A 15,704-nucleotide genomic window follows, 5' to 3' on the forward strand; every position below is an offset into this window, starting at 1 on the left:
AGGAAAAAAGGAGAAATCCATAGCGTTGAAAACATCTCCAAATGAAGTGACTGAGGAGGAGATTGAAATGACTTATGTAATCAAAAGGTTTTCAAAGATCATAAAGAAGTGCGGGGTTTCACAAAGAAAGCTTCAACCAGCAGAACAACTACTGCAAATAATCTTTTGTCATAAAAAAAACAAGCCTGGTCACTTAAGAAGGGATTGCCCCAGTCAAAAGCTAAAAACTCATTACACCAGATCCCGCAAGAAGGTTCTAGTCCCAGACCATGCTCAGAGAAAGGCTCATGCTAATCAGATGGTGAGAAAAGCATTTGATGTCTAGGGAGATGATCCTAGTGATTAGGAAGAAGATGTTGAAATCCATGAGAGTTTTTCAATGATGGCCATTGAAGATGATGAAAGTATCTTTAACTCCATCTTTTCTCTGATGGAAAAATGTGATGATGAGGAGGATACAAATGAGGTAACTGTCTTTCACATTAAAAATGATCTGGATACTCTTCATGTTGTAAATTTGGGAAAACTTTCTACCTTGCTTATTGACTTCGTTGATGAAAGAACCACTGAAACCATAATTTTAAATGAAATTGAGTTTTTGTGAGAATGAGAACTCAGCTCTTGCTTCTCATGTTTCTGAAATGAGTGTTAGGATAGGTATTCTAAAGACAAGCAACATGACGTTTCAGGAGGACACTCGTACCTCATAAGGTGGAAAGCAAAATCTTAGTATTTTTGAGGAAGGATTGGAAGAAAAACGTAAGATCTTTAAATCTAAGCGAGTTGCCTCCCTTGAAACTAACTCTCAACTGAGGAACAATCTGAGTAGGGTCAAGGAAGAGTTAAGTCATTCTGTAAAGTGTACTTACTTCTCCAAGATACTCTTTAACATGTCTCATCAAAGTATCAACGGAAAGAAGGGGTTGGGATGCAGACCTAAAGAACCCCCTTATAACCCTCATAGACAATATGTGTTTGTAGCTGATAATCTTTTATGCACTCACTGTGGTCGTAACAGTCATCTAAAAGAAAGGTTTCACACACTGAGAAGAGTAAAATAAAAACACGTAAAATTTGTCAGATCTTAAAGTAATGACAAAAGGGAACACAAGCCACCGGGCCCTCTCTATTATTTCAGCAAGAAAACTTTGCTCCCTTGGACAGGAAGGTTTCTTTTTAAGCCTTTTGATAGTTACTGGGAACTCCGTCTTAAGTGGGTTTCTAAGACTAATAAGTGATTCTTGTGCAGATGACAGGAAGAAGTCAATATTGGTGTGTGGACAGTGGATGCTCAAGGAACATGACTAGAGATGCTTCAAAATTTGTCTCGATGAATGCACACCAAGGCGGTGGCGTGTCATTTGGTGGTAAAAAGAAGGTTTCTATTCTTGGTATTGGAAGGATAGGTAGATCTGCTGATAATTCGATAAACAATGTACACTATGTATATGGCCTCAAATACAATCTCTTGAGCATATCTCAAATATGTGACAAGGGGCAAGTTCATGGCTAACAAATGTATGGTTACGAATTATATAACCAAGAGGGTTGTTATCTCTACTACAAGAGTAAAAACATGTATGTTGTTGATCTTGACTCTATTGGAGGAGATGATCTTTCAAGTTTAAGTGCTTAAACTAATGATGCATATTTGTTACACCGACGTCTAGGTCATGTAAGTTCCTCTTTGCTGAAACTACTTGTCACATGGACGTGGTCCATGGACTACCAAAGATGATGTTTTCAAAATGATAAAGTTTGTGATACCTGTACAAAAGGCAAACAAACTAAGTCATCTTTTGAACGCCAAGAAGGGAGTCAGCATATCCAGACCTGTAGAGCTTCCTCACATGGAGCTGCTAGTAAAATTTTCCGGCAATAAAATTTCATTTCAATATATTTGGATGTGAATTGTTTTTTGACAGATAAAAGAGTATTATAAGTTTAAGTATTTATTTAGAGAAAAGTGTTATCTTCTTTTGATGTCTCGAGCCATTGGTCACCGGAGTTCACTGAATTTTGCTCAGTATATTGATAAAGAGTAAAGTAAAATTTTGTTGAAAGTATTTGAAATTTTTTTGAAGTCTCAAAACTTCTTTCAACTTTTGATGAAAATATCACAGAGTCTCGACTTAACTTTTGAAGGAAAATCAAGAAAGAAATTCAAAAAGATCTAAATAGAAAATCTTCTGAAATCCAAAGAACGGGTATATTGTTCCTATTTCCATATAAAGAAGGAATTAACACTTTAAATGTGTGCTAACAATATGGGGTTATCAGGTGAGTCGTTCATTTGGATAAAGTTTGGACTTATTTTTTATTTACTTAATATATGTGATAAGAGAAAATTGAATTGATTATTTAAAGAAACATTGAGTTCGTTTAAAATAAATTAAACAATTGATGAAAAATAATCGATAACCACTCAAAATTTATAAGTATACTAATTTGACAGAGTAAAGAGAATTGAAATCCAAAGTGACAACATTACTAGATGATTAATTGAAGTGACAACTAATAGAATTCAAATCAAATAATTACAATTGTAAGCTAAAACTTACAGTAGAATAAAGTTAACTAAAATATACAATGGGAAATAAATAACTACAATAAGCTATAGAGGAGTTAAAAAGAACCCTGATTGGAAAATCAATTTTTTGGGCCCTTGCCCATTTAATTTTTAAGTTGCAAATTTTCCTACCTTAGGCCTGCAATATTCACTTTTCCGATCCTTTCATATTAAATTCCTTTCAAATTTCTAGCCGGGGAAGAATCAATCAGAACAGTTTAGGCCTCCGTGGCCAAACATCAAAATGCAAAGGGAGAATAGGGAGTCTACTGGATTCCAAAGAAAAGGAATTTATGCACAATAAATGGTAAAGATAATCACCCACTAATGATATGAAATTAAAATTATTTAAAAATACACAAGCAAACATGAATATGAGACTAACAAGCAAAAATAAGCCCACAACTCACCAATAGTTGATCACACTGAACTAGATGGGAATAACACCATAACATACAATATCCAATTAAGATGAAATAGAGAAAGAAACCAAAATAATCATGAACTAAAGATATACTATTATTTGTAATCTAAACCAATCTAGAACAGGATTATACTGTATTTAAGGAGATAATAACAAAGTTAAGATTGAAACAACCAACAAAAAAGAAGAAAATATTAAACATGAATCAAGATGCATGACATTCTTCAAAACAACAAGAGCAACATAAATAACTCATAAGTTTTACCAGAAAAAAACAATGACAGAATGGAAATCACTAAAGGAAATAAATAGGACTAAATCTAATCTATAACAAAGCAAATCTTAACTTTCCATAGCTCTAGCTAACCATTTTCCAGCAGAAGTTTTGAATATGTACCAAATAAAAGTGTACAAAAGGAATTGTTACATAGTCATGAATAATGAGACTGTGGATGTAGTACTATTTTTCTGAAGAATGAAAAAAGAACGACCCCATATCAAGATGTCAACTAAGAAAAAATCGGCTAACATATCCATGAAAAAACTAGATCTACCCGTCATGTTGGACCCGTTACAATCACCACCTTATCTTTTAATAAAAATAACCATATATAGTAAGATTTCCAAGAAACTTAAAGTTAAGAGAATAATAGTATTTACAAGAAAGGAATGAAACAATATTAATTGTGTAAAAATGCAACTAAATTTGTAAATAAGAAGGAATACTTCAAGTTTTCAATGATCTAATTCTCTCTTGTTTTTTAGAAGCAATATTGTTTTATGATGTATGTATCTCTCTGTACATTGTAAAAAAAGTTCTTCTAATTGCCCGAGACACACTTTTTTTAACACTTCACAATTTATAATTTGTTTTTGTTTCGACTAAGAGCTGCCACACCATTTAAACCTGTGGCATCATGTTGTTGGCCTTGAATTTTCTTCAAATGTCGTGTCATTAGATATGCAACATAATTTTCTGCCTTAAACTGAACCAAACATTGGGTTAAAATAATAAAAATAGACATATATTTATAATAGATTTAAGACATAAGACCCAATAAATAATAAAGTAGACATCTTTATTTAATTTAGATGGTTGTTGCCTTGTAATGTATTGTGTTGTTTAAATATCACGTCTATATTGATTGTTAATTATGATTGTATCGTATATCGATTAAATTTATCGTTAGATAATGACCAAATATCCAATTTTATGTAATTTATGAATTTGGAATGATCATGTTATTATCTTAATATTTTCGTCTTATTCGTTTACATGTCATTTAATAATATTATTTTATTCTTTGTCCTATATTTTTATAGTAGCTAATACCTCGCACCGTACTTTTCTGGTAGGTTAATCATTCAATTTTTTTTATGTATTACACAAGGGTGACTCAACGTAATAGGGGACCTAAAGAGAAATATCAATTCAAGGCCTAAAATATAAATAAACTTCACATATGTATTTATTAAAAATTTATTTTTCTCACACTATTAAGATGAAAAATATTATTATTTAATATTGTTTTTCGAGTTACTATTTTTAGGTAAGATTTTAACCACTCAACATTGAAAAACATCCTTTAAGTGAGAAAATTCTCATATGTATTGTTAGCATAATGATATAATTAATAAGTTCATAAATATTAAATGAAGATAAGAGTTAGAACCATAGAGTCTGACTCACGAAATTTATGACTTGGTATATCTAATTTAAATATGCTTGTAGTAAAGCTTGAAACTAAAATACAAAAACAAATAAAAAAGAATTTGTATTTCACTTTGTTCAACACTTTTCACTATAAATTCTTATATTTAACAAAGTACAAAAGATGCTAAAGTGAATAAAATAATTATTTTTAAAAATACTTTTTATCATAAATTAGTTAATTTGTCTATTAAAATTTTGACACATAATATATTCTTGTTAAAAATTTGTGGCCCCCGAAAATTGAGAACCTAAGGCAAAGGCCTTATGTTCCAAAGCATGGAGTCGGCACTGGTATCACATAATGTAATAACATAGAAATGTGGTATGTAACGAAATACAATAATATACAATACAATACATCCCTCTTATTTAACTGTTTTTAGTCAGACATATTTTTTGCATAAAGATCATACTTTTAGAGTACAGTTGAAGTCTAAATTGATTAGAGGTAGTAAATATATTGGGTAATGGATATGTTACTTAGGTTCAGCAAGTAATAGGTGTTAAAATTACAGAAATAAGGAGAATAATTTTAGGTTAATTTTCTGTGTATTACTCTTGTGAAAATACTGTTACATTTATACAGGCAAGATGGAAAGGAATAAGGAAATGGATAAGGAAACAGCTATACAGGATATATTACTAACATAATTAGTATATTCTGTTCCTATAATTACTCTGCTAAATATGGATATTTTTTACACTCCCCCTCAAGTTGGGCACTCAGATTTCCAATGCTCAACTTGCGCAAAATATTGCTGAAGGCTTCAGTACTGACAGCCTTGGTTAGGATGTCTGCCAATTGATCTTTTGATCGAACAAATGGGAGTTTGATAACCTTGTCTTCTAACTTGTCCTTGATGAAGTGTCGATCAACCTCAACATGTTTTGTTCTGTCATGTTGGACAGGGTTTCCAGAAATACTTATTGCTGCTTTGTTGTCGCAGAATAACTTGCAGGCTATTTTCTGAGGAAAACCGAGCTCATTTAGCAGTTTTCTAATCCATAGGATTTCAGTTATTCCTTTCACAATTCCTCTAAACTCAGCTTCCGCACTTGACAAGGCTACTACCTTTTGCTTCTTGCTTCTCCAAGTGACAAGATTCCCTCTTGAAGTATCCATAAGTGGATTTCCTTCCATCTCGGTCTCCGGCCCAATCTGCATCGGTGTAAGCAATTATATCGAGGCTATCATTTCTTCCAAAATAGATCCTGGTGCTGCTTGTACCCTTTAGATACCTCAGAATCCTCATTACGGCTGTCATGTGATGTATTTGAGGTAGATGCATGAATCTACTCACTACCGCTACTGCATATGCAATATCTGGTCTTGTGTGGGCTAGATAGATGAGTTTCCCTGCAATCTTCTGATATTGTTCTCTGTCGGTTGCCTTTGCCCCTTCTATGACCTGAAGACCATGATTTGCTACAATTGGAGTGTCAGCCGGTTTTCCACCTAACATTCCAGTTTCAGTTAAAAGGTCGAGAATATACTTTCGTTGATGAATAAAAATCTCTTGCGTAGATCTTAGGACTTCTATACCAAGAAAGTATTTTAAGTTTCCTAGATCTTTCATCTCAAATTCTTGAAACAATTTCCCCTTTAAGGTAACAATTTCTTCCTCATCATCTCCGGTGATGATCATATCATCTACATATATGATTAGACAGGTGATTTTCTGATTTGCCCTTTTTATGAATAAAGTATGATCAGAATTACTCTGTCTGTACCCAAATTTCTTCATAGCCTTAGTGAACCTTCCAAACCAAGCTCTTGGAGACTGCTTTAAACCATACAAGGCCTTCTTCAACTTACATCCTTCTCCATCTTTAAAGTCATGAGAATATCCTGGAGGGGGTTCCATATAGACTTCCTCTTCAATGCTTCTATAGAGGAAGGCATTTTTAACATCAAACTGATACAAGGACCAATCTTTGTTTGCTGCTACGGAGAACAATACTCGTATTGTGTCTATCTTGGCTACTAGTAAAAAAGTCTCTAATAATCGATCCCAAAAGTCTGAGTGTAACTCTTGGCCACCAATCTTGCCTTGTACCTTTCAATAGTTCCATCTGCCCGGTTCTTAATTGAGAATACCCATCTACATCCCACCTTCTTCTTCCCTTTGGGTAGAACACGCTTTTCCCATGTTTGATTCTTTTCCAAGGCAACATATTCATTTTCCATGGCTTGTCTCCACTTCTCATCTTCAAAAGCTTCTTCCACGGTTCTGGGAATGTTTGTTGAGTACAGGGAGGTAGTGAAGGCAACAACTGTGTTGGACAAGTTTTCATTGCTGATTCTTTCTATGGGGTATCTGGACCGTTGGTCTTCATATTCTGGGTCATACCTTTTTGGAGGAACGCCTCTCGTGCTTCTGGGAGGAAGCTCATATCTGTTTTGAGAATTATCACTAGGAATAGACATAGAGTCAATAGGAACAGTACATGATTCAGAGTTTACCTCAACTGATGTTGACTCAGGGTGCTCAGTGGTTATCATTGGAGTGGATTGAAGAGATGGAGCTGACACAGATGTTTCAGAGTTAACGTCGGTGGTATTGCTTACTTGTGTTGGAGGATCATGGTCCATCATTTCTGGATATATTAACCAGCTAAGCTCATCATTCTAGTCTCCCCTTGAGGACCAGGATGGGTATAGTAATAGGAGTGTTCAAAAAACTCACAGTCAAGACTGGTGTAGATTTTGTTTTGAATGGGATCATAGCGTCGGTACCCTTTTTGAGTAACCCCATACCCAATAAAAACATATTTAATGGCTCGTGGTTCAAGTTTATTTCTGATCCTTTTTGGGAGATGAACATAGACAACACATCCGAACACCTGTGGAGGTAAAGAATGATAGGAAGGAATGGAAACATGGGAAGAAAGAGTGTCAAGAGGAGTTTGGTGTGCAAGAGGTTTGGTAGATAGTCGGTTGGTTAGATATGTGGCTGTGGCAATAGCTTCTGGTCAAAAATGGACTGGGAGATGGGATTCTAACATAATGGTTGTAGTAATCTCAAGAAGGGTTCGGTTTTTCCGTTCAGCTACCCCATTTTGTTGGGGAGTATCCGGGCAGGTAGTCTGGTGAATAAGGCCATGATCAGAAATGAACTGTTTCATGTCAAAGTTTATGTATTCTCCTCTGTTATCAGATCTAAGAATTTGAGGTTGGGCGGCAAATTGGGTACAGATCATGTTGTAGAAATTTATAAACACATCATACACTTCAGATTTATTTTTTAGAAAATAAACCCAGCTCATACGGGTGCAATCATCCACAAACAAAACAAAATAGGAATATTTATAAAAGGCAAATTCAGGTGCAGGACCCTAGACATCAGAATGAATTAAGGTAAATGGCTTAGAAACGTGAGTCGAACTGGGAGAATAAGAGTGTTTATGACTTTTTGCAAGTACACATGCTTCAAAATCCAAAACAAAATCAATGTCCTTAAAAGAGGGAAATAATCGTTTAAGGTAACCTAAAGACGGATGACCTAGCAATCGGTGCCACATCCAGATCTGATATTCTGGTGACCCTTGAGCAAGCAAAGCGTTACCCTGTTGTGTCACCTCGTTCACATAGTATAGACCTCCTCGTTCAATACCACGACCAATGATCCGCCCCGTCTGAGCATCCTGTACAATACAATCAGAAGAAGTCATTAGAATTGTACAATTTAGTTCCTTGGTTAATTGACTAACAGATAAAAGTTTGTGGGTAAGACTTGGAATTAAAAGACAATTTTTTAAATGAATTTCTGATGTAATATCTACATCTCCGGCCTGAGTAATTGGAATGAACTCCCTATTTGCAGTTTGAATCTTAGTGCGGGTAGTTGATGTGGAGGAAAGAAAGTCGGATGAGTCGTATGACATAGTGTCCGTGGCCCCACAGTCAAAAATCCAATTGGACTTGTTGCACACGAGACCCACACTTTGATTTTCCGTGGGTTTATTGTATAATTGGGCTTCTGATTTGTGGGGCTTTTGATTTTTAAAAAGGACTAAAGGTTCTGATTTTTTAGGGCTTTTTGTTTTTATCTTTTTTCCTCACCCTCATTTCTAAAGGACGACTCCTCTAGAACTTTCTCTCTTCCTCTTCCCATCGATTCCTCTGTTTTCATCCATGGTTCACCAGAAACTTTGGTGAACCCATCCTTGCCGCTCGTACCTGTTCGCCTGTCAGTGACAATGGTTGACGAGTCCTCGCTGGTCGGTTCTCCTTCTCTGATGGCGGCGTTAGCCTTGCCACCGGTCTTTGTTACCTTGGTGGCGGCTTTGCGCTGTCTTAGGTCCTCCCACCATTCCGGGTAGCCGATGAGCTTAAAACACCTTTCCTTGGTGTGTTTGGTTCCTCCGCAATGACTGCATTTAAGGTGAGTTTTGTCCTCTTGCCGGAATGAAGAATATGACTTGCTGAATGAAGAATCTGACCGGCGATGAGTGACAAGACCACTTCCGATCTCTGAGGGACCTCGTCCCAGTGATGAGTTGCCGGTCATTATACCACGACGAGCAATTTCTCGTCTGATAGTGGCATATGCGGCATCAATGGTTGGAAGGGGATCTAAATTCAGAATGTCCCATTTTTCTTTGTCAAGTGAATCATTCACACCGGCTAGAAACTGATACAACCTTTGCCGTTGTATAAACGAGTTAAACAGTGTGCTATCTTCTGCACATTTCATTGGGTTAGGCATTCGTCTATCGATTTCTTTCCAGAGGGTATTTAATTTGCTAAAATACGCCTCTATCGTGTCTATCCCTTGTTTCATAGAGGTTGCCTTTGTGTTCAGATCATAGATCTGCAATTCTTCTCTGCCGCTACTGGGTAGAGTTTCGATGCCTTTCCATGGATCTCAGGCAGTTTTGTAGTCCAAGAACTGATTTACGAGATCTCCGTCAATATTCTCGATGATCCATGAAAGGACCATCGAATCTTTTTGAGCCCATTGCTAGTATTCATGATCGTCTGGTGAAACGAGGTTGACAATGATGTGATTGAGCCTTCCCCGACCACCAATTGCTATCTGCATCAGTTTACACCATTTGGTGTAATTGGTAAAGTTCAATTTTTCAGTGACTCGCACTGTTTGTGAAGTCTCTGGTTCGATGTTGGTTGAATTTTTGTTGAGTGTTTGAAACATTTGAAACAATTGTTGCATATGTTCCATAGAAATAAGCTGGTTTGGATTTTCTGGTGGGTTTTCCGATGGGTCTTCCATTTCGGTAGGTCCCGGTAGATGATGAGTACTAAAAACCGTCGAAGATCGACCTTATGGCTTTGATACCATGTTAAAATTACAGAAATAAGGAGAATAATTTTAGGTTAACTTTCTGTGTATTACTCTTGTGAAAATACTGTTACATTTATACAGGCAAGATGGAAAGGAATAAGGAAATGGATAAGGAAACAGCTATACAGGATATATTACTAACATAATTAGTATATTCTATTCCTATAATTACTCTGCTAAATATGGATATTTTCTACAATAGGGTTATTAATTAGTGTGAGATTAAGCGTTTAATCTCATTGTTGTTGTGGAGTCTGTTTCACTATTTGCTTGTGTTTTGTGGGAGGAATTGAAAATCCTGTGTGACAAATGTGGTTTTATTCCCTTGAGCAAGAAGGTTTCTACGTAAAAACTCATGCACCCATTATTGCATGTTTTTTTACTCCTTGCTATCTTTTGTACGTTTGACCTGGTACTACAGCATATTGGTGGACACAGTTTTTTCAACACAAGTTATTTAATTCATGAAGCTTATGTTGCTTGGATTCTTCAAAACTATCATCTTGGTGCATGTCGGATCCTCAAAACCCAGTGCATTTTTGAAGCATCCGACACAGTGCGACTGAGTTTTTTGGAGATGTAATTTTTGTCCATGAGAACGGTGGCGTGCCTGATGGTATTGTCATTAGTCATCTGCCTTTTGGTCCAACTGCCTTGGATTGCTCAATGTGGTAGGTTGTCTTGGCTTTATCCTGTTAAGGGCACCATGTGAGTTGTAAGTCGATGTCTTCATCTACTATTTTCATGTAGGTGACTAGACATGATATTAAGGACAATGAATCCATGGGATTGCTGTCTGAGGTGTATCCACATTTGATTTTCGACAAATTTTTAAACTAAGGTAATTCCTGACATCCCTTTTCCGATGAAGGGTGAAATACATGCAATTAAGTAGACTTACTACTGACGTTAAGATTTTTGAAACTGGTTGATGGTGTTGCCAAAATCAGTTACCGGATGTTTAGATAATTGTTGAATATGTAGAGTCTTTGTATTCTTAGTGTATCATCTTATATACTCTTCGGGGATATTTTGATCATGCCTCTTGGTTAGGATAGTAAAGATCCAAAACATTTGTTTCCTGATACAAAATGTAGCCTAACATTTGCGCGCCAACTATTAGATATATCTTTGCTGATTGTGCCAGACTATGTTCTAGACTTTTTTTGTAACATTTTTCTGAAGTTCATCAAATGAGGGATGTCTCTTTTAGTTGTTTCAGTCATTAGCTTTTATACATTAATTTGTTCCAGACAATGTTGTTCGGACTCTTCAAAAATACTCTAGTAGAGGGTCCTTACTACTAGGATATCCCTTGGTTGTCTTCTAAACTGATAGAGGATCGATAGTTAAAAATAGGTATAAATTTGATGATTTACTGGATATGCAGCTCCCCCTCTTCCCATTCCCTTTTCTTTATACTAAATTTGATTGAAACATCCAGATATCATATCTATGAAAAAGATGGAGGTCTGAAAGATGTTGGTTCTCGATTTGACCTACAGCTTTACTAGTTAACAGTAATTAAATTTATCATATTTGTTTGCATCCCTGTTAAAGATAATCTTAAAAACTGTGTAATCTTGACTTTTCTTAGTTTAGTTGCCAGACCTATGTTTTCCACACCTACATATTCTTACTCCCGCCGTCCCATTTTATGTGACAGCGGTTTACTTGGCAAGAAAAAAAAGAAAGACTTCTGAAACTTGTGGGTCTAAAACAATTCTTAGATACGTGTCGTTGAAAATCATTTCATCAAGGATACAAGGGGTATTTTAAAGTTAATAGTAAGCTGGTGACATTCTTTTGGGACGGACCAAAAATGGAAGGGTGCATATAATATGGAACGGAGGAAGTATAAAATTATTTGGAATGAGTCAATGTAAGTACAGATTTGTTTTGGACCTGAAAATGTGCTTTCTTAAGTGCTCTGTCTCTATTTCTTATGAATTCCGTGCTACATTGTTAGGAACATGTAATTTACCTTTGGGTTTTCTGGAAGTCTTAATCCATTTTCCATCTAATGTTGACTGCTCATTCCTGATCAAGTTAACCACCCGACATCCGCTCCCAGCTCCCATATGCAACTAGCCACTCTTAGTGGTAGCCCCGTCTAGCAGAGGCGTGTCCATAAAGGGGTTCTGTGGGTTCACGTGAACCCATAGGTATTAGATCTTTTTACCAAAGTACTGAATGATGGCAAAGGGACGCTTCGCACCCAACACATATTTTAAACAATGTTTGGTACGACAGAGTTAGGGCCCTTGGAGGGTGCCAGACACAGCTCCCTAGATTAGGTCATGACATACTTATGAAGGCAAAAGGTCGAATTCAATATCACATTTTGTTATCTTACTTGCACTTTAAGTAGATGGTAGGGATGACTTAAAGTGCTCGATGAGATAGCTGAGCAGCACAAATACGACTTGCAATGCTTGAAACTCTTTCCCTTGCAAAAGAGTCATCAAGAACAAAATATCCTCCCACTGCACGAACTGCAGCTGCCATTGCTGATGCCTCTCTATTACCAGCATTAGGAATAGATGATATAAGAGACGTCTCTATTTCCTTCCATTTTTGTTCCTCCTAATCAAGGGGAGCTTTCCATTAGCAAAGTTGACATTAAGTGAGAAAATTAAAAGTAAAGCAAAAGGTTTATCTAGAATTTACATCATGACTACTCTCAAATCACCATGAAGATTTAATTATTTATATCATTACTACTCTCAAAAACAATTAAACCATTAATTTTAAACGTATCACCAAAGCAATCAACCTTTTGTTAATGCTTATATTAAGCAGAATGTAGACGATATTCACATCTCTATAGGCAGACCTCTATGGATGCATTGTGAACCTTTACATTTATAAATGGTACAAACCAGATAAACACAATTTTAATGACAAATAATTTATAACTAAAATACCACATCAATGAAATGTAAAACCAGAAAAGAACAGATGCAGTCAAGCAAGATAAAATAGAACCATCCCAGAACACACATCAAACTAAAATACATAACACATTGATGATATCATTAATGGTACCAAAGCAAATTGCAAATTTGAGATTCAAATCGCGAGCAAAATGGAAATCACCAAAATTTTAAAGATTTAGGTTCAAATAGAACATTAATCTAACACAACCAAATTGTTTTTAAGCCAGTTTAGGGGCATCCCCATCAAAATCTTATTCAATAAGGTGGGACCATTCCGATAAAACAAGTCAATGTCAGTACACACACACTGTTATCTGTGGAATGACATGGATAAAAAGTGTGAATGACACAACAAGCATAATTGAATCTATTTTACCAGCCTTAATGTGGATTTGCAGGTGTTCTCTCCATTTGTGATTTCTTGTCGCTTTTCTTGTTCTCAGAAATTTTGAGTACTTTGAGTTACCATCTCCGCCATGTTGCTTATTTTCTTCTTTTTGCTGTTTAACAGCATCAACAGAACCATTATTGAAATGGACACTGCTTTTGTGGTTTCTATGTCGATATTGGGCCATAACTTTGCTACACTCTGACTGAAATCAACTCGTATCCTTCGATCATAAATTTTAGTATTATCCATCATAAAATAAGCTTGGTCACAAGACTCCTTGTCCTCAAACTCGATGAAAGCATAACAGTGACTATCCCTAGTCTTGTGATATCTGATTATTTCAGCATATGTCACGGTTCCAAAGTGTGAGAAGATTATGTACATTTCTTCCTCTTTAGTTGAAAGATTTAATTTACAAATAAAGAGCACATTGTCTGGGGGTTAAATCTCAGCATCAGGAATGTCTCTTAAAATTTCAAGCATTACTGCTCGGGAGTGTGCTTCCTTTTCTTCATGAACACCTAATTCCTCATCTTTTGGCATCCAATCATCCTTTAGTCAAATATCGTCATCAATCTCATCTTTCAGCTTTCTTTCAGGTGAAGCATCTGGAATTAAGTTGGATAACTGGAAAGGATCATCGAAAAAATCATAAAATATGTACGTATGTTTTATTCGGATATTTTGGTAAGGCTTCCCTTGTCATCCACATAAGCTATGTTTATCCTATTCAATGTTGGGAAAGACAAGGCACTAACAATGAATGTCTGACAGGATAACAGCGGAAGAATACCCAAGTCTATACTTTCCCTTCTCCCTTTGAACCAAGACAAGACAAACAACCACAAACAATATGATAGGTAGGCAGCAAGTAATTCAACCAAACAAATATAACAAGGCAATATAAACCAATCACACAAAACACCAAGATTTACGTGGAAAATCCTTAGATGTGAAGAGTAAAAAACCACGGGACCAAAAGCTCCACTATAATCACCAAGAGTTACAATATTTTTCTCCAAAATTGGCCACAAAACAAGTGCCAAACAATGAGCAACAACAAAATAAGATTGCACCAAATCTAGAGAATTAAAGGAGCAAAATCACCAATTTCGCAGCTACTGTTCACGACAACAAAACTGAAACTGCAGGCCACCAAATCCAACTCTGTCAGTTCCTAATCAAATATTGAGATGAATAGAATATGCTGTCCAAAAATCAGCTCAATCGAACAAGAAACGAAGCGGGAATCGCAATTTGAAGTTGGCCGTTAGGGCTGAATTTTGACTGCGAAAACTACTCTCTTTCTCTCTTTTTGGCTGCTGAAAAAACTCTCTGTGTATTTGAAAATAAGACATAAATAGGCTTATATTTGCCTCATAAGAATGGGCCTATGGGCAAAAATGGGTTGGTCCAAATTGGGCTTTTATTTATCCACATAGGAAGGGCGAAAGACCCATAACCCAACATTCAATGTATCAAATCCTTGTGTAATCTATCCAAAAATAGCGTGCTCCCCATCAAGGGAGTTGAGATCATCACGTAACGTTATATAGAATTGAGAAGCATTTAGATTCTTCTCACCAGTACCAGCTACAGCCATTGCTGCCGTTCCCCTCTTTGAATCTTCGAATCAGAATGAATTTTATCACTTAAAAAATGAGTCTGATCACTGTATAGAAATTTGAATATCGAATCCCCTCAGAATCCTGTTCCGGTTGGATCTCCCGTCTGCTTGTGATATTCTTCCGAACTGTGTGAAAGAGACAATTATTGTAATACTTTATCTTGCATAACTTCAGAAAGTTTTTGTACGCTAAAGGGCATCGATCGGTGAACAAATCCACTATGATGTCCCACAAACTTGTCACAATCCTCACTGACATAGTGGAGCACAATTTTTTCTAAAGAAATAACAGAGGACTAGCTTTAAATTATGGTTCTTAAAGCAGTTTATTGAAGAAGAAAGTGTTGATTTATTAATAATGAATAAAGTATTTATACAAGAGGGTGGATCCATAAGGATCAGGAAGGAAATCAATACAATCAATCTATGATATAAGTAAAGATCTTTAATTCTATGAATAAGCTAAAACTATGGAAACCAAATATATAAATAAGGACTATAAATAATATAAAATAACTCTAAGATATATCTCTATTACGGCTCCGCAAGATGGTAGGTTAACCAGAGATGTCAATATTCGAACGTAACAGATCAAAAGATCCACTTGGAAGAGGTTTTGTTAGCATATCAGCTAGTTGGTCCTTTGAGGAAACATGAGAAACTCGAAGAATACCTTGCTGGACTAATTTACGGATGAAATGATAATCAAGTTCAATGTGCTTCATGCGAGAGTG

General features: G+C 35.9%; 1 protein-coding gene and 1 pseudogene across 1 annotated transcript; both read right to left on the reverse strand.

Moving 5' to 3' along the window:
- Positions 1-7,680: 7,680 nt before the first annotated feature.
- On the reverse strand, positions 7,681-9,416 carry LOC138340408 (uncharacterized). The gene is made up of 3 exons (XM_069292131.1): positions 8,802-9,416; positions 8,131-8,352; positions 7,681-8,043 (listed from the first exon to the last, which is right to left on the reverse strand). The coding sequence occupies exons 1-3, from the start codon at positions 9,414-9,416 to the stop codon at positions 7,681-7,683; spliced, it is 1,200 nt and encodes a 399-aa protein (XP_069148232.1).
- A 2,982-nt stretch (positions 9,417-12,398) lies between these two features.
- LOC101264802 (peptidyl-prolyl cis-trans isomerase CYP59-like) lies at positions 12,399-15,229 on the reverse strand (annotated as a pseudogene).
- Positions 15,230-15,704: the final 475 nt, after the last annotated feature.

Source organism: Solanum lycopersicum, chromosome 12 (assembly GCF_036512215.1).
Source record: "Solanum lycopersicum chromosome 12, SLM_r2.1".
Classification (NCBI taxonomy): domain Eukaryota; kingdom Viridiplantae; phylum Streptophyta; class Magnoliopsida; order Solanales; family Solanaceae; genus Solanum; species Solanum lycopersicum.